The 25,492-nt window shown below is 41.9% G+C and overlaps 1 protein-coding gene across 3 annotated transcripts in view; it reads right to left on the bottom strand.

The window, feature by feature from the left end:
• Positions 1 to 25,492, bottom strand: part of tpk1 (thiamin pyrophosphokinase 1) — a 374,891-nt gene that overhangs the window by 240,986 nt on the left and 108,413 nt on the right. For all 3 annotated transcript variants that reach the window (XM_060824853.1, XM_060824854.1, XM_060824855.1), the window contains one exon: positions 5,675 to 5,749. In XM_060824853.1, the coding sequence (XP_060680836.1) occupies positions 5,675 to 5,749 (75 nt within the window). The remainder of the gene's footprint in view (positions 1 to 5,674; positions 5,750 to 25,492) is intronic.

Raw genomic sequence — 25,492 nt, 5'->3', positions numbered from 1 at the left:
ATTTTAAATAAGGTCAAATTGGAAATTAGTTTTGGAAGCACAGATGTAGGTGTACTGGTCTAATGATCTATAACTGCTTCAGCAATGACCTTCCTTCAAGCAGGAGATCAGAAATGGGGATTTTGCTAATGACTGGAAGCTGTTTGGCGCCATTTGAAACTAGCAAAGTTATTGCCAACATGCAGCCTGCAGTGACGGCATTCAAACTTGGGCTGATAAGGGATGAGTGAAAATGGTGTCGCACATGCACCATACAATGGCCATAAGAACTTAGATATATGAGCAAAATGTAAAAATGAATAGCTATGGTCCTAACATGGAGTCCTCTGCACAATTCCACTAATCACCGGCTGCCATCCTGAAAACGACCCCTTTATCCCCACTCTCTGTCTTCTGTCAGTCAGCCAATCCTCTATCCATGCTAGTTACTTTGCCCCCAACTCCATGGGGCTCTGATTTTATTGAGCAACCTCCTCTCAGGCACTTTAACAAAGTCCATCTGGAAATCCAGTATAGGTCCATTGGTTCTCTTTTATCAAAGAGAGTAATTTTGACCACTTCTCTTTGGCATTTAAGAACATTATCATTATTATCACCATCAATATCCTGAGGGTCACCATTGACCAGAAATTGGAATGGACCAGGGATACAAATATTGTGACTACAGGAGCAGATTAGATGCTGAGATTTCTGTTCACCAGAAACACTCCAGAACGTCAATATCATAAATGGCAAAACAGTCTGCTACACTGATACTCCACCACCAGCACATGTTGGCCTGTTCTTGTGCCATGTGTACCATTTGGAAGTTGCACTCCAACAACTCATCCAATCTCCTTGAACAACATTTACCAAATGTTCCATCTAGATGGACAAAGGCAGTGGAAACATGGAAATACCATCGCAACCTGATTTGAAAATATATCACCACTCTGTTGTTATTGGGTCAAAATCCTGGACTTCACACCCTAACAGCATCCTAGGTTTACCTATACCAGAAAGATTACAGTGGTTCAAGGTGATTTACCGTGATCATTTTAAAAGCAATTTGGAATAGAAAATAAACTGATCCCTCCACTGACACTCACAAGCCTTGATCAATCTTAAAACTTTAATTGCAACAGTTCAATGTCTGTAATGAACAACCACATTATCATTGTACCATGCCACGACCATGATGGTTGAACACAAACAATAGAGATCTTGGAACTTCATCAATCAATTCCAATATTCCTTGGTTCAAAATACTGGCCATACACCTGTTTATCATTTACTACCTCACTCTTGTCTTAGGTGCCCTACTTCACCATATAACAATTCACTTTTTAAACACATACATGTTTGAAATATTTCTCTTCCTGTATATCTTTCTTTCAACATCATACTGACCTGATCACTCAATGCTGAAATGCATTTTTAAAGTACTTTGTAAAAAATGTTATGACTTTATGTATTCATGTTGGTTTTAGCCAAGCTCACCTTATTCCTAATCTCAGAAAATGCTCTGAAGTCCCCTTTCCCCTCCAGGTCACACACAGATTGTAATCAGTTATGCACTGCTGCCTCACAGCACCAAGGTCTTGGGTTCAATTCCTGCCTGTCTGTGTCGAGTTTGCACATTCTCCCCATGTCTGCGTGGGTTTCCTCCGGGTGCTCCGGTTTCCTCCCAAAATCCAAAGATATGCAGGTCAGGTGAATTGGTCATTCTAAATTGCCCACAGTGTCAGGTGCGTTAGTCAGGGATAAATATGGGTTTAGGTGGGTTTGTCTTTGGAGGGAGGGTGTGGACTTGTTGGGCCAAAGGGCCTGTTTCCACACTGTAGAGAATTCAATCTAATCTAATACCTACAAATGTACCTGTCCTTCTTCCCATGCCCTCCCCCGATTCTTGCCAACTCACATTCTCAATAGCTTGGCCTTACCAACAGCCTTAAAGTAACACGAGCTGTTCTCAGGTCCCACAAACTCGTTCATGGAGAGACCATTATGAATGAAGACCGGCGCTAATTCACTATAATCAGCTGAGATTTGGGTTGTACTGCATTGTCCAGGGTAGCTAGTTCTGCACTATATTAAAGCATTATGTTGTTTTATCAAAAGGCATCTGAATGGGTATATGAATGGGAAGTTTTAGAGGAACATGGGCCAATGCTGGCAAATGGAACTAGATTAATTTAGGATATCTGGTCGGCATGGATGAGGTGGACCGAAGTGTCTGTTTCCATGGTGTATATCTCTATGATTCTATTTACGACTCTATGACTCTCTTTTGGACTTGATTCGCTGGAGAACTTAAACAGTGTACCAGTCTGAATTAGCAGTGGAGCAAGTTGTCAAATTAATTTTAGAACACTAATGAGGATCTGGTTAAAGTTGTTCTCATTAGTTCTTATTCTTCTAAAGAATTTCGATGAAGGACTAATATTTTTTAATATTAAAAATGGCATGTTTTATTCGCCATATGATGTTTTACTGTTTTTTTTAGAACTTGAGTTTTTCTGTTTTTGCAATGAATAAGTATTGTAACATTGTCCATTTTAAGTATAATTCTAGTATAACATCTCACTGAATAAACAGAAATGCAGTTTATCTTGTGAGTATTTTTAACACAATTTGGTAATTTAGTGTTCCACTGGAAAAAAGCCATCAATCTTTATACTTCTTCTTCAAGTGCACAAATATAAACACCTCACTCCCCCTTTGCCTTGACAAATCAATAAATAACAAAACATGCAGAATCTACCTCAATAACTTCAGGAATTTCCAGAATTGACACATATTCAGTTACATCCTGTGGCACTGGAGCTCAGTGGTTAACACTACTACCTCACGGTGCCAGGGTTCCAGGTTCGATTCCAGCCTCAGGCACCAGCCTGTGTGGAGTTTACACGTTCGCCTCTGATCTGCATGGGTTTCTTCCGGATGCTCCGGTTTCCTCCCACAATCCAAAGATGTGAATGTTAGGTGAGTTGGCTGTGCTAAATTGCCCATAGTGTTCAGGGATGTGTAGATTAGGTGCATTAGTTAAGGATAAATGTAGAGGAATAGGATATGGGAATGGGTCCAGGTCGCTTCCTCTTCAGAGATTCAGTGTGGACAGGTTGGCCAAAGGGCCTGTTTCCACACTGTAGGGATTCTATGACCCTCTGCAGCCATTATTTCCAAGACTTTTTTTATTTCCAATATTTTTGGAACTAAACCATCTCCATCAGGTCTTGGTTACTTCTGTCTTCCAATTCTCACTGCTCTTTCCCCTCCCCCCCCAGTAATAAGAGTGCCAGCTTTGCTCTTCTCTGGTACCACCAATGACATCACAACACAACTCCACTGCTATATCCACCCCCAGCCTCAAGAACCCAACATTACGGCACTTACCCTCTTCCCCTGGGTTTTCTGAAACCCACTTTTGCGTCATTGCTTTTGAACCCTAGTTCCACCGTTGTATATCCCTTTCAAAGCTCAAATTCATTGTTTTCCAGTCTCCTTGGAATCCCAACTCTGTGGCTTATTCCCCTGCTCTTAATCCCCATGCACACTTAAACCTTCGGTCCACTGCTCCCTGACCTCATACCCAAAGGTAGCCTCATTGTTCTCCCCACACTACATTGCTCCCTGGTTCCACTGAGTGGTACAGTCACATCAGGAGCTGCAGCATTGCCTGCTCTTAGCCTTGTTAATGACAAAGATCTCTCGAGCTGCCTGAAGGTCTCTCCTCTCAAAATTGGCCACATGGGAAGAAGCAACATCAAACAGCAGACAGAGATCAGACAATACATTTAAAGGGCAGAAATCCATTATTGAAGAGTCAGGAATCCTTCAAATAGTGGAAATCCCTCAACCCTGGAAAGGTATTGTAGAAGTTCAAATAGACGCAGTCATAATGGTGGAACGGGCAGATAAGCAAAGATGAAATTTAAGGTAGAAAAGTGTGAAGTGTGAATTTTTGTAGGAAAAATGCAGAGAGATAAAACAAAATAAAGAGTTCAATTTGAAATGGAGGGCAGGCAGTGGCTTCAGCAGAGTCAAGGACTCCTGGTTATGGTAGACCGGGCTTTCAAGGCAATGGCAAGGGGACTGCAGCAGCTCCTGCTTGTGGAAAGCCGGAAGCTGGGGTCTCCTGGTTGATGGTAAGGCAGCAGCAGAGCCGGGGTTTCTAGTTGTGAGGGGAGTGTAGGTCCAGCACAGGACCCGGTATCAGTGGTCCATTGGCAGCGTGGACCCAGTGACAAAGACGTGGCACTTCAAGAGAGGCGGCTCTGATGTGGGTGATTCCAGTGCAGGTGGTGGTGTAGGTCACTGGTTGGCTGGCTTTCTTTCTTTCGGCTTTGTCTTTTTATTCTTGAAGTATATAAATGGTGCTGAACTGCAGCACCAGTTGAAACTTTTCACTGCATTTTACTATGCTCATTGTAGAGTATACATGACAATAAAACATCATTCATTCATTTTTAGAACAGAGGAACATGGGTATCTACGTGCATAAATCACTGGAAGTGTCAGGACAGGATCCTAGGTTTTAATAGTAGTGATACGGAGTACAAAAGCTTACATTAAATTTGTATAGAAAGCTGTTTGGCCTCTAATGGAATATTGTATCTAACGCTGGACACCACACTTGAGGAGAGATGTGAAGACGTTGGACAGGATGCAAACAAGATTCGCAAAAATGGTTCCAGGGATAAGAAACATCAGTGAACTGGGCAGACGAGAGAATTTGGGGTTGTTTTCCTTGGAGAAAAGAAGGGCACAGATTTAAAGTAATTGGTAAAAGTAGCAATGTAGGTACAAGGAAAAACATTTGACATGACGTGGTTAGAATCTGGAACACTGACAAAACGTGTGATGAAGCCATTCCAATCAAGATATTTAAGAATGAACAGAATTATCATTGAAAAGGAAGAATGCACAAGTTCGTGGCATGCAGGTTGTTTGTGTCTCCAGGTAAAGTGCCCCTTTAGAAAGCCAGCACAATCATGATGAAGGGTCCAATTGCCTCTTTTTAGCTGTAACTTACAATGCTTCCGTGATGCTCCAGCTATCTTTTTTGCATTCAGGTCATCCCTCATCACCAGTGACCTAAATGCCCCTCTCTCACACTATCATCTAGATAACTTGCGACAAGTCCACCAGTTAGACAGTTGCTCTTGACTACTTCAGATTCAAGTTATATTATATGAAATTACATTACTTTCCTACTCTTTTGAAGGAAACATGAAATGTCGAACTGATTCATAACTTACACTAATAACTGCCAAACAAATTTATTAAATAGCTGATGAATAAGTGAACAGAAACAGTGATCAGCTACAGTAGGCACTGATTTCCAATTCTTCCCTAAGCTAGAAAATAAAATTACTACTGCAGAGAATGCTGGAGAAATTCAGCAGATCTGACAGCATCTGTTCAAAGAGAAGGAGGGTGAACGTTTCAAGTCTGGTAAGACTCTTCTTTAGACCGAAATGTGGTGGAATATAGTTATTTTTATATTTTTAATTATTTTCTAAAATCACAACCTCTGGCTATATTACTCTATGGTCTAAACTGGATGAGGCACAAAGTGTCTGATCATTGACCTTTACACAAGGTATTGTTGAGTATTAACACTGCAGTTACTCACTAAGGACTATGACACTGGTTCATTAGCAAGTTAAAACAACATTTCTCTGTAGTATACCTTTACTCCACAGGCGCTGAAATTGATCACCATCCATAGGTTGATTGAGAATTAACAGACAATATTTCAGTTTCCCTGAAATGAAAAAGAACAAGGTTAACCAGGAAACTGCGTGGATGTACTTCGGCAAGTGAATTTGTTAACTATCCTATGAGTTTTATTTTATTCCAAATTCATAGTTTTTGATCTGTCGCAAAGCTGTTTTTTTTTCTAAAAGCTGTTCCTTTTCTCAAGGACACTATGTCCTTTTCTTTCAGAGGGGTAATAAACCGCTCTAGGTACCGATTAGACTGGTTTGGTACAGAGATTAAAGGGTATTGGGAGGCCTTCTTGTTTATATGTAAAGATGAGACTTCAGGCCAAAGTGATCATGTTTTAGAGTGACCTGTATAATGAAAGGGGAGCGGTCAGCTCTCTAGCTGTGCAGTTTAGTTCAGGAGCTGTGTGGAAACTCTCTCTCTCTCCTTCTGCTCTTCTTACTTCAACCTGTAAGCATCTGTTCCATTTTTTATGTGTTTCAAGAGGGCTTGCTTATTGGGACTGTACATTTGGAACAGCATAACTACGTCAAGTTTGGATAGACTGAGTTTTGTAGGGGTTCTTTCTTCCGTTCTTTGTGTTTCATTGTGTAATCTGTGAATAATTTTTTGACTGTTTTAAAACCTGTTACTCAACCTAGCTACCTCACTCAGGGGAAGTTTCACTGTGCACTTACCAAAACAAATTGCAAAGTTATGGTCTCGGTTGTCTGCTTAAGAATGTTTTGAGTGATCTGGCCTAGTCCATAACAGTTCTTTCGCTTCTTTCTCCTGCATTTTTAAATGATATTGCAATCCTCTTCTAAATTAATTAGGCTTTGTTAATATCAATAACCTCCCCCATCCAAACTTAAATTCAGTAGCAAAGTTCAAATCCAAGCGGATTGTATTTGTTCCTATATACTTGGTTTTAGAAAGGTGAGGAAGAGGAGGAACATCAACACTACAGAAAGGACATAGTTGCACTAAAGAGAGTAGAGAAGTGATCTACAAATGCATTACAAGGGCTTGAAAATTGCAGCTATGAGGGAAGATTGGACAGGCTAGGTTGCATTCCTTAGAATGGGAAGGCTGAGAAGTGACTTAATTGAGGTGTACAAAGAAACAAAAAGGGCTTGAATAGAGTGGAGAAGGAAGATTTGCTTCCACTAGCTGAAAGGTTAATTACTAGGATACATAAATTTAAAGTGATCAGTAAAAAGATTAGAGTGGACGGGGCCCAGAAGACGGTACGGTGTGGAATTCATTGCCAATTTTGGTCGTTGATGCAGAAACCATCAACTTATTGGAAAAGATTCTGGATTTGTACCTGAAGCACTATAATCTACAAGGCCACAGACCAACTGCTGGAAAGTTGGATTTGAATGATGTCTATGCAGCTGGCACAGACATGATGAGCTGTATGGTCTATGGTCTCCTGTGCTGTAACTTTTCTGTTGTTCTGAGAGTTTCACACTACATTTAAACTCAATAGAACATTACATTAATAATCAACAAATGAAGGGATTATGTTAAAGCAAAGAAGTTTAGATGCTGGAGAAACTCAGCAGATCTGACAGCATTTTGCAGAGAGAAAAAAAAGAGTTACTGTTTCGAGTCGAGTCACCCTTCATCAGAACTAGATAAGATTATACAAATTAAGGCCAGTATAAAATCTGAATACCCAAAATACACTCCGTAACTAACAACCTGAAAACTTGTATCTGAGCATAACCTGCTCTGATGCCTGTCTATGAAATGGAGCAGACCTGCTGATACAAACATTTGTGTACTGTTAGTCCTGTGATTTTACGTCAGGAGGAACATCACATCCAAATGCTATCGGAAAATCTTCCAAAATGTCAAGCTTATAAATAACTTCGCCTTACTTAGAAATGCAACACAAATTGTCACCTGTAATATTTTCAATTAAAATGGAATTCAAAGGTTTTCCCAATTCGAGGTGTACATCTTAGCATCCTAATCCTTGCTTCAATGGAACTTACATATATTAAATCCTTATGTGCTTATGCCAAACTTTTCAGTGATGTTTCCAGTCTAAGAGTCTAAGAAATACTCAGTTTACAAATTTCAATTCAATTACAAAAATGCTCATGTATATACGTATAGAAAAAACAATTAAGAAACTTAAAATCGCATTGACATGCCAAAGAGAAAAGATCATAAGTCCTTTATAGATTGCAAAAGGACTGCAAAATGTTAAGCAACTTTTAGTTCTGAACACAACAGTGTGGAATGCACTGGCAATAAGAACAATCACTGATAATTCTTTTTAAAAGACAAACTTTGATACAAAAAGAATAGTGTTACCTTTTAAATTTTCAAAGTCCCGAAAGCTCCATACATTTCCACATATTATGAAACAAACTGAAATGCCTGCAGCTTTCAAAAGTTTCCTTCACTCAGTAGTTCTCAATTGTGTTTCATATTTGTCAGCACAGAAGCTGGCATCATTTAGCATCAGCATCAGGGTCAATTTCAATGTCTTCTTTCTGGTAGTTTTGATGTTTAATGTCACCCAAGTTGCATGCCAATGTGACCTACATTGTGCAGTGATTGTCCACCTCATCTAATTTGGTTTTGCCCAAGGTTTTCTTACTCTGGATTCATGTTGTTCTCATTTAATATGAGTCCTTAGCTACATATCACAAAACCAACACTAGGTCTGTCACAAATCACTTTGTAATGTCTCATCACAGGCCCGCTCAATTCAAAGGAAAGCTACATAATGATGCAAAATCATCTGACTGCTAAAGGCTCTTTACCCAAAATAATATGCGGAAGCGCCAGATTTGATGAGTCTTAACTCTGCCCAGTGATTCTTGGAGGAAGCAGACCACAATAGTGTTACCACAATATTGTGGTTACGGCCACAATATCAAGTGATATTTAAAGGAATCTTCAGCATTGAATTCAACGTCCACTAGATTACTGGACTCTACATTTCAAAAGCTTATTTTTGCATTGACAGAGATAATTCTTGAACAAGTGAACTGTTCCTATTAGAACATAGAAAAGTACAGCACAGAACAGGCCCTTTGGCCTACAATGTTGTGCTGAGGGTTAATCCTAATGTAAAATAAAATTGCTTAACCTACACACCCCTCAACTCACTGCTGTCCATGTGCATGTCTAGCAGTTGCTTAAATGTCCCTAATGACTCTGTTTCCACCACCACCGCTTGCAACTCATTCATGCATTCAAAACTCTCTGCATAAAAAAACCTTCATCTGACGTCCCCTCTATACCATTCTCCTAATATCTTAAAACTATGACCCCTCGTGCCAGTCAATCCTGCCCTGGGGAAAAAGTCTCTGGCTATTGACTCTATCCATTCCTCTTATTATCTTGTATACCTCGATCAGGTCACCTCTCTTCCTCGTTCTCTCCAGAGAGAAAAGTCTGAGCTTAGTTTAGTCAACCTTTCTTCATAAGGCAAGCCCTCCAGTCCAGGCAGCACCCTGGTAAACCTTTGCACCCTCTCCAAAGCCCCTGTATTTTTCCTATAGTAGGGCAGCCAGAACTAGACACAATATTCCAAATGTGGTCTCACCAAGGAGTCATAGAGCTGTACCAAAACCTCGCGGCTCTTAAACTCAATTTCCCTGTTAATGAAAGCCAAAACACCAAATGCTTTCTTCATAACCCTATCCACTTGGGTGGCAACTTTGAGGGATCTATGTACTTGAACACCAAGATCCCTCCTGTTCCTCCACAATGTCTTAAATCCTTAATTCAGTATTCAAGTTCAACCTTCCAAAATGCATCACTTCGCATTTATCCAGGTTGAACTCTATCTGCCATTCCTCAGCCCAGCTCTGCATCCAGTCTATGTTGCGCTGCAGCCTACAATAACCCTCAATACTAATCACTGACACCTCCAACCTTTGTGTCATTTGCAAATTTACTAACCCACCCTCCTCATTGAAGTAATTTATAAAAACTACATAGAGCAGAGGCCTAAGAACAGAGCCCTGCGGGACACCACTCAACACTGACCTCCAGGCAGAATATTTTCCATCTACGACCACTCTCTGCCTTTTGTCAGCCAACCAATTCTGAATCCAGACAGCCAAATCTCCCTGTATCCCATACTTCCTGACTTTATAAATAAGCCTACCATGGGGAACCTTATCAATTGGGTGGCACGGTGGCACAGTGGTTAGCACTGCTGCTTCACAGCATCAGAGACCCGGGTTCAATTCCCGACTCAGGCGACTGACTGTGTGGAGTTTGCACGCTCTCCCTGTGTCTGCGTGGGTTTCCTCCAGGTGCTCTGGTTTCCTCCCACAGTCCAAAGATGTGCGGGTCAGGTGAATTGGCCATGCTAAATTGCCCATAGTGTTAGGTAAGGGGAAAATGTATGGGTGGGTTTCGCTTCGGCGGGTCGGTGTGGACTTGTTGGGCCGAAGGGCCTGTTTCCACACTGTAAGTAAACTAATCTAAAAAAAAACTTGCTGATGTCCATATACATCACATCCACTGCTCGACCTGTCTTGTCGCCCCCCTCAAAGAACTCAATGACATTTGTGAGGTATGACCTGCCCTTCACAAAGCCATGCTGACTGCCTTTAATCATGTTATGCTTTGCCAAGTAGACATAAATCCTATTCCTCATAATTCTTTCCAAAACTTTGCTGACCACAGACGCAAGACTGACGAGTCTGTAATTGCCGGGGATTTCTTTATTACCCTTCTTGAAAAGAGGAACAACATTCACCTCCTTCCAATCCTCTGGTATGACTCCCTTGGAGAGTGAGGAGGCAAAGATCTTCGCCAGCAGCTTAACAATCTCCTTTCTCGCTACCTGGAACAGTATCCTATAATAAATCTGGTCTGTCCCTTAACACTTATCAATCTTCGTGTTTGCCAAAATTCCCAGCACATCAACTTCATCAATCTTGATCTGGTCAAGCCTATATCCCATCTCCTCAAAGTTCTCATTCACAACAAGGTCTCTTTCCTTAGTGAAAACTGAAGCAAAAAACTCATTTAGGGCTTCCCTTCTCTGCTCAGACTCCACACACAAGTTCCCTACACTATCCCTGATCAGCCCTAGCTTCTCCCCGATCATTTTCTTATTCCTCACGTATGAGTAAAATGTCTTTGGATTCTCCCTAATCCATCTTGACAAGCCTTTTCTCGTGCCCCTTCCTGACTCTCTTCAGTCCATTTCTGAGCTCCTTTCTAGCAAGCCTGTAATCCTCTAAAGCTGTGCTAGATCCTTGCTTCCTCCACTTTATGTAACCTGCCTTCTTCCTTTTGACGAGAAGCTCCTCTGTTCTCGTCATCCAAGGTTCCTTAATACCTGTCTCAGAGGAACAAATTCGTGCATCACTTGCAACAAATGCTTCTTAAACAGGCACAGCAGACATGTGGAGACTTTCTGTGGAATAATAGTTGCCAGTCTGTACTTTCCATCTCCTGTCTGATTCCTTTTCCCCAATTAAATATCTTCCCTCAGTAACTGCTCCATTCCCTCTCCAAGGCTATCGTAAATTTGAGGCAATTTTGATCACTGTACCAAAGCGTTCTCCCACTGCGAGATCTGACACTGTCCTGCCTCATGGCCGAGCACCAATTCCAAAATGGCCTCTCCCCACATCGCTCTGTCTACACACTGAGTAAGGAAACCCTCCTGAACACACCTGACAAAAACGGCTCCATCCAAACCATCTCCACTTCGGAGGTTCCAGGCGATATTGGGAAAGTCGAAATCACCCATAACAACAACCCTGCTACATCTGCATTTTTCCAAAATCTGCCTGACTATGAGTTCTTTAATCTCTCTACTGCTATTAGGGGGTCTGTAGAAAACCCCCAATGAGGTGGCTGCTCCCTTGTTGTACCTAACTTCCACCCATATCGACTTAGTAGACAAACCTTCCTCAACAACCTTCATTTCTGTAGCTGTGATGCACTCTCTGATTAGCAATGCTACACCCCCTCCTCTTTTTCCACCTCCTGCTGTTCTTTTTAAACATTCTAAACCTGGACCATCTAACAACCATTCCTGCCCCTGTGAAACCCACGTCTCCGTTACGGCCACAACATCATAGTCCCATGTACTGATCCAAGCTCGAAGCTCATCACTCTTATTTCTGACACTCCTTGCGTGAAAGCAGACACACTTTAACTGATCCCTTTGTTGCATCACATGAGAAACCTTCCCGATAGATTCACTACATCCTGTCACTGCTCCATCTGCAACTGCCCCCTCTCAGATTAGATTAGATTAGATTAGATTTACAGTGTGGAAACAGGCCCTTCGGCCCAACAAGTCCACACCGACCCGCAACCCACCCATACCCCTACATTTACCCCTTACCTAACACTACGGACAATTTTAGCTTGGCCAATTCACCTGACCCGCACATCTTTGGACTGTGGGAGGAAACCGGAGCACCCGGAGGAAACCCACGCAGACACGGGGAGAACGTGCAAACTCCACACAGTCAGTCGCCTGAGTCGGGAATTGAACCCAGGTCTACAGGCGCTGTGAGGCAGCAGTGCTAACCACCGTGCCACCGTGCCGATATGTGGCTCTGATTCCCATCCCCTTGCCAAACTAGTTTAAACCCTCCCGAACCACACGAGCAAATCTCCCACCCAGGACATTTTGTTATGACATATTGTGTTATGAAGATGTGGGTGTACCTTTAAGAGAGTGAAGGACTTGGCAAGTACACCGAGTGCTGGAGAATTTACAAAGTAATATTTGATTAAGAACAAACAGCACTCGCTGAGCTGCTATGAGACAAAAAAAACACAAAATTCGAATTCGGCCAATCAGTTTAAACTATACCCTGAAAAATATCAAACTCCAACCTAATTTGAATTGAGTATATTGAGGATCTTAAAAGCCAATGACACAATCCGATGCTTTGGGGGTACAAGACTGGGTGAAATTGAACAGTTGAGAGGAGAACTGTCAGGCCCAGCATGTAAACAGACTGCTTGAAAAATAGCCTTCTTAAAAGTACCTCTTCGATCAGTAACCTGTGACACAGAAATTTCTAAGGAGGAGGAAAGAAGACACAGGGATATCCTAATAGAAGAACGAAAGCTGCCTGGTTTTGAGATAATAAGTGTGGTTTTGTAAACCTTAATTGGGAGTTTTATCGGACTAGTATTATAGAAGGGAAGGTAAAAGATAGGTTAGAGGAAGAAATTGTAAGTAGTGGTTAGTTAATTATTTTCTATTATACTTTAGGAAGTTGTAATTTTTACTTTAAATGGTTCTTCGCCACTTGAATATTTACAAATTACTGCACGGGATAAATCTTTGCTGTGTTGCTGGTTTTATATTAGCAGGAGGGTTTACAATTGGGAACAGTTTACTTTGCTGAAATAACGGCTTGGACCATTCGTGCTGAACAATAATGTGCAAAACAGTAGAAAATAAGACAGCAGACACAGACAGCTGTGTGCAAAAGGAATCAAAGGAGGGCAGGATGCACATGGCCTTCATCATGTCAGTCTTATACAACAGAAAACTACATCCCAGCTTCCCCACAGAGCAGTGTGTCAGAGAAAGTCCACTTCACAAAAGCAATGGCAGACATTTAAGATGATATTGCATAATTCTCAACAAAGATGCATTCATTGAGAAAGAAAAAGCCGATAGGAGGGATACACTAAGGACGTCAAAATGGTATTAAAATGAAGAAAAAGATGCACAATGCTGATATGATAGGCCAGAGGATTGGGAAACTTTTAAAAGCCTGCTAGCAAAGGATTACCAAAAACAAAATAATTCAAAGGTAGGGACTGGAGCCAGTACACAGGGATACAGAGGGGTAATCATTGGGAGGGGAGCTGTCAATCTTGATTTAAGACGGGAGCCAATATAGCATGGGAGTGTCTGTGTAACTTTATGGGGTGGACGGTTGTTTAATATTCAGCATCACCTTTGATGATGGCGAGGACTCAGAATCCATGCAGTGTGAAAACAGGTCATTTAGTCTACGGAGTCCACACCAAGCCTTCAAACAGCACCGCATCCAGATCCACCCACCCCAAATGATGTAACCCAGCATTTCTCGTGGCCAATCCGCCTACCTTGCACAATCCTGGATACTCTGGGCAATTTAGCCTGGCCAGCCCACCTAAACTACACATCTTTGGACTGTGGGCGGAAATTGGAAGAAACCAATGCAGACACGGGACAATGTGCAAACTCCACACAGTCAGGCGAGGATGGAATTGAATCTGGGTCGCTGGTCGTTATGAGGGAGCAATGCTAACCACTGGGTCGTCCAATGCATCACATGCATTGACCAGCTATGTGGATTAGAAATCCTGGCCACAAGCAATCGTGACCACATCACTGAACAAATTAATCCTAGTGATCTCTATAAAGCAAAAATGATCACAAACTTTAAAGTCTCTTAAAGCACTGCATGATTCACAAACACGTTCCAAGGTATCGTAAGCTGCACAAGGGCTTTCTTTACACATTGAAGTGTGAATATATCATAACATGCTCTGGTATGAAATGCTGCATTTTTTGGGTGTTGTGGAGGTCAGGGTACAAAATCACAGTAATCCTACCAGTCCTTACTTTCCTATTAATATCGGCAGCAATCAAAGCCATGACCATCTGAAATCATCTCCACTTGGCTAGCCCACATGCTCAGGATGGCCGGGTTCCAACTACCAAAACGAATCTGCTTTGCTCAGCTCAAGGAAAGCACTCAAATGAGAGAAGGACAAAGGAAGCATTTTAAAGACTCCCTGAAGGCTTTCCCCAAGAATTGTAACATGTTAACAAATGGAGACCCTGATTTCAGAAAAAAACTGACTTGGAAGAAACTCAAGTATGAAGGAACACAGTTCTCTGAGAATACTTGTCAGCAAGAGGAAGTATAGAAAAGGAACTGGAGAAAGGAATTCCAATGATCTCAAGGACAAAGTTCACCTCCACGTCAGGGAAACCACTGTTAAATGTGTGGTTGGAGATGCAGCTCTAGGACTGGGCTCATCAGTCACACAAGGACCCATAGAACCCATGACCAGCAACACGGGATTTCCTAGTTGGATAATTATACTCATGAGTGAGTGATTGCCCACGACAGCAATTATAACCTCCTACTGTATTGTGCAATATGTCTTGTGCAGCATACAACTGAATAAGATCTAACACGTCAGAGGTCTATTTAGAAATATTCAATAGCCTTGTTTGTTGGAGGTTTCTTTGTTCTTCAGTATCAAGGTCCATTGTAACTCTCATTTGTGTGTTGCATCAGATGACTACTTACACAAGAAGCTGTTTTGGTTCTGAGGTTCATCGCAAAGGGTCTTTCGAACCATCCCCAATGGATCCAGTTGCAGCAGATGCTTCACCACTGTCAGGAGGCAAATATTTTCAAACCAGCTAAGCCTTGCCCAAGATAAAATCGAGTCCTTCTACTGAAATTTTGTTTCCCTATTCCAACTATAATATCTCTACTTACTAAATCACTCTTTCATCCACCTCTGTATAATGGAACTGGCTTGTAACCTCCATGTGTACCTCCAAATAATATTTTCACCATCTTTAATCCCCTTGGAAAACAAACTGTACCATCAGCCAGCATCAGAGACTCACTTGCTCCATTGTTTCTCAATATCTTTATGGGTGTACCTGTCCAGAGTACAAGTGGATGGGAGAGTAGTCCAGCGGTTAGCATTGCTGCCTCACAGCGCCAGGGACCCAGGTTGGATTCCGCCTTTGGCTGACTGTCTGTGTGGAGTTTGCACATTCTCCACGTGGCTGCATGGGTTTCCTCCCACAGTCAAAAATGTGCAAGTTAGGCGGAAAGGCCATGCTAATTGCCCATAGTGTCCGAGGATGTACAGACGAGGTGGATTAGCCATGGGAAATACAGGATTACAGGCATTGGATAAGGGCTTGGATCGGGGTGGGAGGCTCTTCGGAGGGTCAGTATGGACTCTATAGGCTGAATAGCCTGCTTTCACACTGGATGGATTCTATAATTCGGTGAGTCATCACCTCCTTCAATATAAATTCTAAGGAGACATATTCTCAGTGAACTACACATCAATTTTACAGCTATTTCCTTCAGTATTGCCCCATTTTCTGAAGAGTTGTCGACATTCCTACTCTTGCAATCAGTCTCCAATTTAATTTCTAGTAACTGGCTTTGATATGTCCAGACATCTTAAAATGTAAGTAAATTATTTATGTTGCTTCTTGGTTTTAGCCTTTCTCCAACATTACTGTGGCATCATTCTGTTATTCTCTAAATCTAGAACCTTTTTAATTTATAGCTTTTCTATTCCTTCAATTCTCTTGTGGATTTCTATATCACCATCTTTTTTTTTAGATTAGACGCCCAACAAGTCCACACCGACCCGCCGAAGCGAAACCCACCCATACCCCTACATTTACCCCTTACCTAACACTACTCTTCACTTGTAACTGCCTGTATGAAATATCATTGTTATCTGGCAGAGCCTCTGCTTCTCTAATCTTCATGCCTGACACTCAGCGAAACAATGTTTTAGGTTTGCAGGAATATTATCCCGGAGTTTTCCATGATCAGAGTTTCCATAAGGTTCTCCAACTTCTGAAATTACAAAACATGCAACATTTTCTTCTCTCTTAGAAATGTTATATATGTCTGCTTAGGTATCTCTTTTGGAATTCTAAATTTTAATTGAGGTTTTCTCTCAGAAGTTTACTGAGTAGATCATTTTTAACAATTTGATGATCATCATACTGACTGTCTGACAAACCTGCCTACAATGTCGTATCTGTATCTGTCAAAATACTTTGTAATGCTAAGGACTTCACATCTTTTCACCACTTTATCTGTCCATCTACATATTCCAACAAGATGAAATGTTTTTCAACTCCATACTCAGTAAATTCAGGCTATAAGTGTAAATTTTTAATTAAATCTAACCTCTGAGCTACTACCTCTTCTTTCTGTCTTCATTATAAAATTTCTCTGGGCAATTCCTGTTATTTCTCTCCCTTCCTTTTCCATTTCCAAATCTTTCTTCCTTTCATTTCCCTGCATTTTCATTGTCCTTTGACTATCTTTTCATCATTCCTATTCCCGTTCTTTCCAAATTAGGTCCTCTTGCTTCCACTCCCCCACAACTCAAGTGTGTTTTTTTAAATTCCTCTTTCTCTCTCTATGTCAAAGTTTTTAAAAAATTTCTGATGTACACAAAGTATCACTTTAGACAAAAATTTCACAGAGTCCACTTTCAGATGTTCTACTTCCAGAGAATTCTTAGCAACATTCAAGGCCAATTTAAAAATCAAATGCAATCTGCATTATAAATCTCACTATTGTGTTATGTTCAGCATCTGCCACATATCTGTTCCATAAAATACACAGAGACCCCTCTTAAATTCAATTGACTCAAATCGTGGCACAAGCCTCCAGTTGTGCTGTGGTCAGCTGGTGTTACCTTTGCAGCTATCTCATCAGGTCCATGCCCCCCAACAATCCACCCTCCCCTCCTGGCACTTTCCCCTGTCACTGCAGGAATTGCAAAACCTGTGCCCAAATCTCCTCCCTCACCTCTGTCCAAAGCCCCAAAGGAGCCTTCTACATCCATCAAAGTCTCACCTGCATTTCCACACATCTCATTTACCTTATGCGTTGCTCCCAATGCGGTCTCCTCTACAGTGGGGAGACAGGACACCTGCTCGCAGAATGCTTCAGAGAACATCTCTGGGACACCTATTTCAACTCTCCCTCCCAGTCTGCAGAGGACATACAGGTCCTGGGTCTCCTCCATCGCCATTCCCTTACCATCCCACTCCTGGAGAAAGAACACCTCATCTTCCGCATAGGGACCCTCCAAACCCATGGCATCAATGCAGTTTCCTTATTTCCCCAAACCCCACCTTATCCCAGTTCCAACCTTTCAGCTCAGCACTGCCCTCATGACCTGTCCATCTTCCTTCTCACCTATCCATTCTACCCTCCCCTCCGATCTATCACCATTACCGTCACCTCCATCCACCTATGAACTCTCAGCTACTTTCCTCCCAGGCCCACAAACCCCTCCCATTTATCTCTCCACCCCCAAAGTTACAGCCTCGTTCATGAAGGGCTTTTGCCCAAAATGTTGATTGTTCTCCTTCTTGGATGCTGCCTGACCGGCTGTGCTTTTCCAGCACCACACTCTCGACTCTAACCTCCAGCATCTGCAGTCCTCACTTTCGCCCTGATGTTACCACTGGACAGGTTGGATTTCAGAATGAAAACTGGCTCAATAGATCATATTTTCTTTACTTTAAAGGTGCTGTTCATTCACTGAAATACAGGCACACATGGCTACAGATTTTCTCTCAGAAATTTATTGTACAAAAAGGATAAAAATCAATTGATATAGAAAATAGTTCAGAAAAATCCTAAGGCACATAGCAAATCAAAACGTTCATCTATTCCCCTAACATCATCACTTGGCAGCATCAAATACAAAGAGTTCAACTCAACTGATTCTTTTCAGTCCTTTCTTGTGAGGTCTTCCATGAATACTCTCCAAACTGAAAGCTTACATTTTTCCCTCAATTCTCCCTCTAGAACTTGCAGGTTTCAAAACAACCACTCATTGTCTGGAAGTTACTCAAACTAATATTCTCCTAAACTAAATTAGGTCTGTTTGAAACCTTTCGCCTCTCACCCTAAAACTATGCCCTCTAGTTCTAGACTCCCCGATCCCAGGGAAAAGACTTTGTGTATTTATCCTATCCCTGCCCCTCATGATTTTAGACACCTCTACAAGGTCACCCCTGAGCCTCTGACTCTCCATGGAAAACTGCCCTAGCCTATTCAATCTCCCCCTATAGCTCAAATCCTTCAACCCTGGCAACATCCTTGTGAATATTTTCTGAACCCTTTCAAGTTTCACAACATCTTTCCAATGGAAGGAGACCAGAATTGCATGCAATATTCCAACAGTGGCCTAATCAATGTCCTGTACAGCTGCAACATGACCTCCTAACTTTTGTACTCAATACTCTGACCAGTAAAGGAAAGCATACCAAACACATTCTTTACTATCCTATTTACCTACTTTCAAGGAGCTATGAACCTGCAATCCAAGGACTCTTTATTCAGCAATACTCCCTAGGACCTTACCATTAATTGTATACATCCTGCTAAGATTTGCTTTCCCAAAATGCAGCACCTCGCATTTATCTAAATTTAACTCCATCTGCAAATTCTCAGCCCATTGGCCCATCTGATCAAGATCCAGTTGCAATCGGAGGTAACCTTCTTTGCTAGCTACTACACCTCCAATTTTGGTGTCATCTGCAAACTTACTAACTTTACCTCTTATGCTCACATACAAATCATTTATATGAACGATGAAAAGTAGTGGATCCAGCACCGATCTTTGTGGCACCTTGACCTCCTTCCACCTATCCCACCTCCATCGCCCCTCCCCCTAGTCCCTCCTCCCTACCTTTTATCTCAGCCTGCTTGGCTCTCTCTCTCTTATTCCTGATGAAGGGCTTATGCTCGAAACGTCGAATTCTCTATTCCTGAGATGCTGCCTAACCTGCTGTGCTTTGACCAGCAACACATTTGCAGCGGCACTCCACTGGTCACAGGCCTCCAGTCTGAAAAATAACCCTCCACCACCACCTTCTGTCTTCTACCTTCGAGCCAAATCTGTATCCAAATGGCTAGTTCTCCCTGTATTCTATGAGATCTAACCTCGCTAACCAGTTTCCCATGGGGAACATTGTCGAATGCCTTACTGAAGTCCATACAGATCATGTCCACTGCTCTGCCCGCATCAATCCTCTTTGTTAATTCTTCAAAAAACTCAATCAGGTTTGTGAGACATGATTTTCCACGCACAAAGCCATGTTGACTATCCCTCATAAGTTAAAGAGAATCCAAAGAATTTTTACAAATACATTAAGGACAACAGGGTAACTAGAGAGAGAATAGGGTTCCTCAAAGATCAGCAAGGCGGCCTTTTTGTGGAGCCGCAGGAGATACTAAGTGAGTATTTTGCATCAGTGCTTACTGTGGAAAAAGACAGGGAAGATGTAGAATGTAGGGAAATAGAGGTGACATCTTGAAAGGTGTCTATATTACAGAGGAGGAAGTGTTAAGTCCACAGGACCTGATCAGGTGTACCCTAGAACTCTGTTGGAAGCTGGGAAAGTGATTGCTGGGGCCTCTTACTGAGATATTTATATCAACGGTATACTTCTATTGTCTTTACACTCTACACCCTGCCCCCAATCAGCTTGTGAAAGTTCTTGCCTAATACTGTCAAAATTAGCCTTTCTCCAAATCAGAACTTCAACTTTTCGATCTGGTCTATCCTTTTTCCATCACTACTTTAAAACTAGTAGAATTATGGTCACTGGCCCCAAAGTGCTCCCCTTGTGACACCTCAGTCACCTGCACTGCCTTATTTCCCAAGAGAAGGTCAAGTTTTGCACCTTCTCTAGTAGGTACATCCACATACGGAATCAGGACATTTCCTTGGTACATGCTGAACAAATTCCTCTCTATCTAAACCTTTAACACTATGGCAGTCCCCGTCTATTTTGGAAAGTCAAAATCCCCTACCATAACCACCCTATTATTCTTACAGATAACCAAGGTATCCCTACAAATCTGTTTCCCAGATTTGACTATTTGGAGATCTATAACACAATCCCAATAAGGTGATTATCCCTTTCTTATTTCTCAATTCAACCCAAATAACTTGCTTGGATGTATTTCCAGGAATATCCTCCCTCGATACAGCTATAATGCTATTCCTTATCAAAAATGCCACTCCACCTCCTCTCTTCCCTCCCTTTCTGTCCTTCCTGTAGCATTTGCAGCCTGGAATATTAAGCTGCCAGTCCTGTCTATTCCTGAGCCACGTTTCTGTAATTGCTAAGATATCCCAGTCCCATGTTCCTAAGTTCCCTGAGTTCATCTGCCTTCCTTGTTAGGCCTCTTGCACTAAAGTAAATGTAGTTTAATTTATCAGTCCTATCTTGTTCTCTGCTTTGTCCCTGCCTGCTCTGACTGTTTGACTCGCTTCTGTTCTCAACTGTATCAGTCTCAGATTGGTCTCTTTCTTCACTACCTCCCTAGGTCCACACCCTCATCTTAACAGTTTAAATCCTTATGAACAGTTCCAGAAAATCTCCCTGCCAGTATATTAGGCCCCTTCCAAGTCAGGTGCAATTCGTCATTCTTGTACAGGTCACTTCTACCACAGAAGAGATTCCAATGATCCAAAAATATGAATCCTTCACCCATACACCAGCTCCTCAGACATGTATTCATCTGCGCTATCCTCTTATTGCTACCCTCAATGGCTCGCAGCACTGGGAGAAATCCAGATATTACTACTCTCGAGGATCTTCTTTTTAAATTCCTGCCTAACTCTATATTCTCCCTTCAGAATACCATCCTTTTCCTTTCCTATATCATTGATTCCAATCTGTACAATGACCTCCTGCTGGGCCTTCTCCCCATTCTGCACCCTCTCCAAGACATCCTTGATCCTGGCACCACCATTCTGATTTTTCGCTGCTGGCCACAGAAACATCTGTGTCTAGGAGACTAGAGAGTCCCCTAACACAATTGATTTCTTGGAACCAGACGTATCCCTCATTGCACTAGAGCTAGTCTTGATACCAGAAACTTGGCTGTTCGTGCTACATTCCCCTGAGAATCCAACCCCCCCTATGTTTTCCAAAACAGCATACTTGTTTGAAATGGAGATTGCCACAGATGACTCCTGGACTACCTCTCTTATTTTTTCGTGGAGCTCACCCATCTACGAGACTGTATCTGCAACTTTTCTCCCTTCCTATAACTGCCATCCATGACATCCCCTTGCTCTTGTAAATTCCTCATTACCTCTAAATGTCTCTCCAACTGATCGATTCAATCTGTAAGGATTCACAACCAACGGCATTTATTGCAGATATAATGCTCAGTGACATGTAAACTCTCCCTAAACTCCCACATCCGACAATAAGATCATATCACTCTACTGAGGGCCATCTTTGTTTCTTCCAATCTACAGACTCAAAAAACAGCACTGTCTTATCTGTCCTGGACAGAGTTCCCAAGATACCCTATGGAATCTTCAAATATACTTCACATGTTCTCTTGCTTTACAGATATTAAGTGAGTAAAAAAGTCTTTGCTGAGGAGCTCCTGGCAGCCAACCAAGTACAGAATGGAAAGACTGCAGGAGTGCACTGTTCCCCCAATCTTTTAAATGCTTAAACTGCAGCATTCTAGAGCAACGAACATGGGGAGGAAATTGATTATTAAACATAAAATCTTCAGTAAGATGACTGTCACATATTCATTATGCATACCTGACATGCACAAAGCATAACAGAATATAGACTTAACAATTCCAACTTTTTATGCATTTGTTTATACAGGACCAGGTGCAGTGAGACATCTTATGTATCAACAGCAGAACTCAATTTAAACAGGCAATGATGCAAAACGTATTTTTCTCTTGGAGAATAATGGGACATCAGCAGAATATATAGAGTTGATGACAAAAAAACATGATATCATTGTCATGTGATCACATGACTGTACCACTGTCAAAGAGAATTTATGGCAATACTTTACAATCATAGAATCCCGACAGTGTGGAAACAGGCCCTTCCACCCAACAAGTCCATGCCGACCCTCCAAAGATTAAATCACCCGGAACCATTCCCCCATCCTAGGACTCTACATTTACCATTAACTAATGCACCTAACCTACACATCCCTGAACATTATGGGCAATTTAGCATGGCCAATTCACCTAACTGCACTTCTTTGGGTTGTGGGTGGAAACCACAGCACCCAGAGGAAACCCACATAGACAAGGGGAGAATGTGCAAACTCCACACAGTCATTTGCCTGAGGCTGGAATCAAATCCAGGTCCCTGGCGCTGTGAAACATTAGTGCCATCCACTGAGCCATCGTGCCACCCTGCACAAGCTTGGTGGGCCAAATGGCCTGTTCCTGTACTATATTGTATTGTATTGTTATGCTGTAAATAAGTAGTTTAAAAGAAGCACCTTGGAGTCTAGAAGCAGTACTTGAAAAGTTAAAAAAAAGGTACCTGGATGCCATACACACAATAAATGGAAAAGAAAACTAAGACAAGCATCAAATGCAATGACTAAAATGAATTTCATTGGCAAAGTGGGAAATTTGAAAGATTTTCAAGCTTCACCAGGACGTCAAGGACATCATGAGAAAAGGAGTAGCCTGAGAAACAGACTCAGACTTTACAGCAATGACAATCAACTGAAGCAGCAGGCAGAAGGCAAACAGTGGATGGAGTAGCTCCAAAGGGCAAGTGAGTCATGGAGGTTAATCCATTTCTCCCAGAGTTATTCCAGGTGATCAACTGATCAACAATTAAAGATTAAGAAAGGATCAGGAAGAGATGTCATATAATCAGCAGTTTAATAGGAATAGGGGCAAGGCAGCAGGTGAGGGAGGTCATGGACACGATTAGTTCAGAGAAGGGACATGGAAAACACTTTATTTCCTGACCGCTGCATAGCAACACATTAAAGATGTCGAAGTAGCAGAAATTTGACATCTAATATCTGCTTTGCCCTGTAGATATTATTTTGCTGCTGGATGCTTGGAATCGACCTCTGATATCTGTGATGGGATCATAAAATTGAACTGCTTGTGTTAGACAGGAAAGGAGGCCATTCTGAATAGCTTTGTATAGCAATATGCAATGTGAGAAAGGCTATGCTCTGGATGGCACAGGTATTGAAACTCTATCTGGATGTGCTACCACACTGTGAAGCAACAGATGCAGCTGCCTTCCAACCAGAAGGACTGTCTATTTAGTCAGATATTCAGTGAAGTGGCAACTGCACAGAGCCAGGCAGGGGGAGGTCTTCAATGCTTTCAGTATATCCCACACCTCCCACCCCCATCCCAGAGCCACCCAGCCCTGTCTAAATTGAGCCCAGAAGAACGGTCTCTCTCTTGCGCGTGCAAGGAGCATAGTAACATCAGCTGCCAATGCATGGTTCATTCAGGCATCAGGATGTCTGTTGCCATTTTGATGGCCACCTTACATTTGCACTAATCACACAATGTGAGGAAAGGCTGCTAGACAATTCTAAAATACCTCAAACAATATTGATGCCAATCAAGGAAAGAGCAGAAGGTTTTACCATGGACATAGATGGGAATTCTCAATCCCATGTGGCTAATTAACTTAAATGGTCTTAATTGGTGATTTACTATGAACAGTATATTAGTTCTTACTTGTAGACATAACTGCCACTTAGCAGCATGCTGTTCACATTGAAACATAAACACTCATGTTTACGAGTTGTCTAAAATTAATTATTTTCACATGAAGCTGAGAGCTCCTCTCCCAGCATGCTATCAAATTTAAAAAATAGGTTCCATCCTTTCAAATGCAAAAGCCTGCAAACAAAATGCAAAACACATTACTGCACAGCCAAAAACTATCAGAAACTAATTGTAACCATTATCTGAAGCTATGATAAGCGTGAACCTTTTAACTTGTGCAATGAGCAATGTTTAATGCTGAGTTTCTGCACAATAGGGGGTCCAGAGCTTGACAAGAATAATCCCGGGAATGAAGGGCTTGTCATAAGAGGACTCTGGTCCTGTACTTGATGAAGTTTAGAAGGATGTGGGGGTGATGGATCTAATTGAAACATACAGAACACGGAGGACATGTTTTCATCATTATAAGAGAGCAGAACCAGAGAATGAAGGGATAACCCTTCAGAACTGAGATAGGGAAGAATGTCTTCAGCCAGAGCTCATTGCCACAGAGAACTTTACAGGCCAAGTGGCTGTTTATATTTGATTAAGCCAAATCAACATGGATTTATGAAATGGAAATTATGCTGAACAATTAAAAAACAGCTCACAGTTAGGATAAATAAGGGGAAAACCTGTGCAAGAAATGCAATGGATATTTAAAAGATGCTGCACAAGAAGTTATTATACAAAATTAGGGCTGACAGAAACACGGAGTTATAAAGTACAGAAACAGACCCTTCAGTCGAACTCGTCCATGCCGACCAGATAACCTATACCGATCTCGTTCCACTTGCCAACATCTGACCCATATCCTTCTGAACACTTCCTACTCACGTATCCATGCAGATGCCTTCTCAATGTTGTGATTGTACCAGCCTCCACCACTTTTCTGGCAGCTCGTTCCATACAAGCACCACCCTCCACATGAAAACGTTGCCTCTCAGATACCTTTCATATCTTTTCCTCTCACCTTAAACTTATGCCCTTTAGTGTTGGGCTCCTCTACCCTGGGAAAAAGATCTTGGCCATTCACCTTATCTAAGCCCTCGTGATTTTATAAATCGCTCGAAGGTCACCACTCAACTGCTGACGCTCCAGGGAAAACAGCCCCAACCTATTCAACCTCTTCCTCTCAGTTCAACCCTCCATTATGGCAACATCCTTGTAAATCTTATATAAACCCTTTAAAGTTTCACAACATCCTTCCTGTAGCAGGGAGAGCAGAACTGAACACAGTATTCTAAAAGTGGCCTCACCAATATCCTGAACAGGCGCAACATGATGTCCCAACTCAGATACTCAGTGCCCTGACCAATTCGTAAAATATTAGTTCGGACTGATTAATAAACAGAAAACAGATTAATTAATTAATTGGGATTAAAAGCTGCATTTATTGTGAATACAATTACTAGTTGGTGCAGCGACAGTGCATGCACATAAACACAGGTTGACAGTTGAATGGCAGCCTCTGGGAACAAAGATGACGGTG

Source organism: Hemiscyllium ocellatum, chromosome 5 (assembly GCF_020745735.1).
Source record: "Hemiscyllium ocellatum isolate sHemOce1 chromosome 5, sHemOce1.pat.X.cur, whole genome shotgun sequence".
NCBI lineage: Eukaryota > Metazoa > Chordata > Chondrichthyes > Orectolobiformes > Hemiscylliidae > Hemiscyllium > Hemiscyllium ocellatum.
This window is presented reverse-complemented; position numbering and strand designations above follow the sequence as displayed.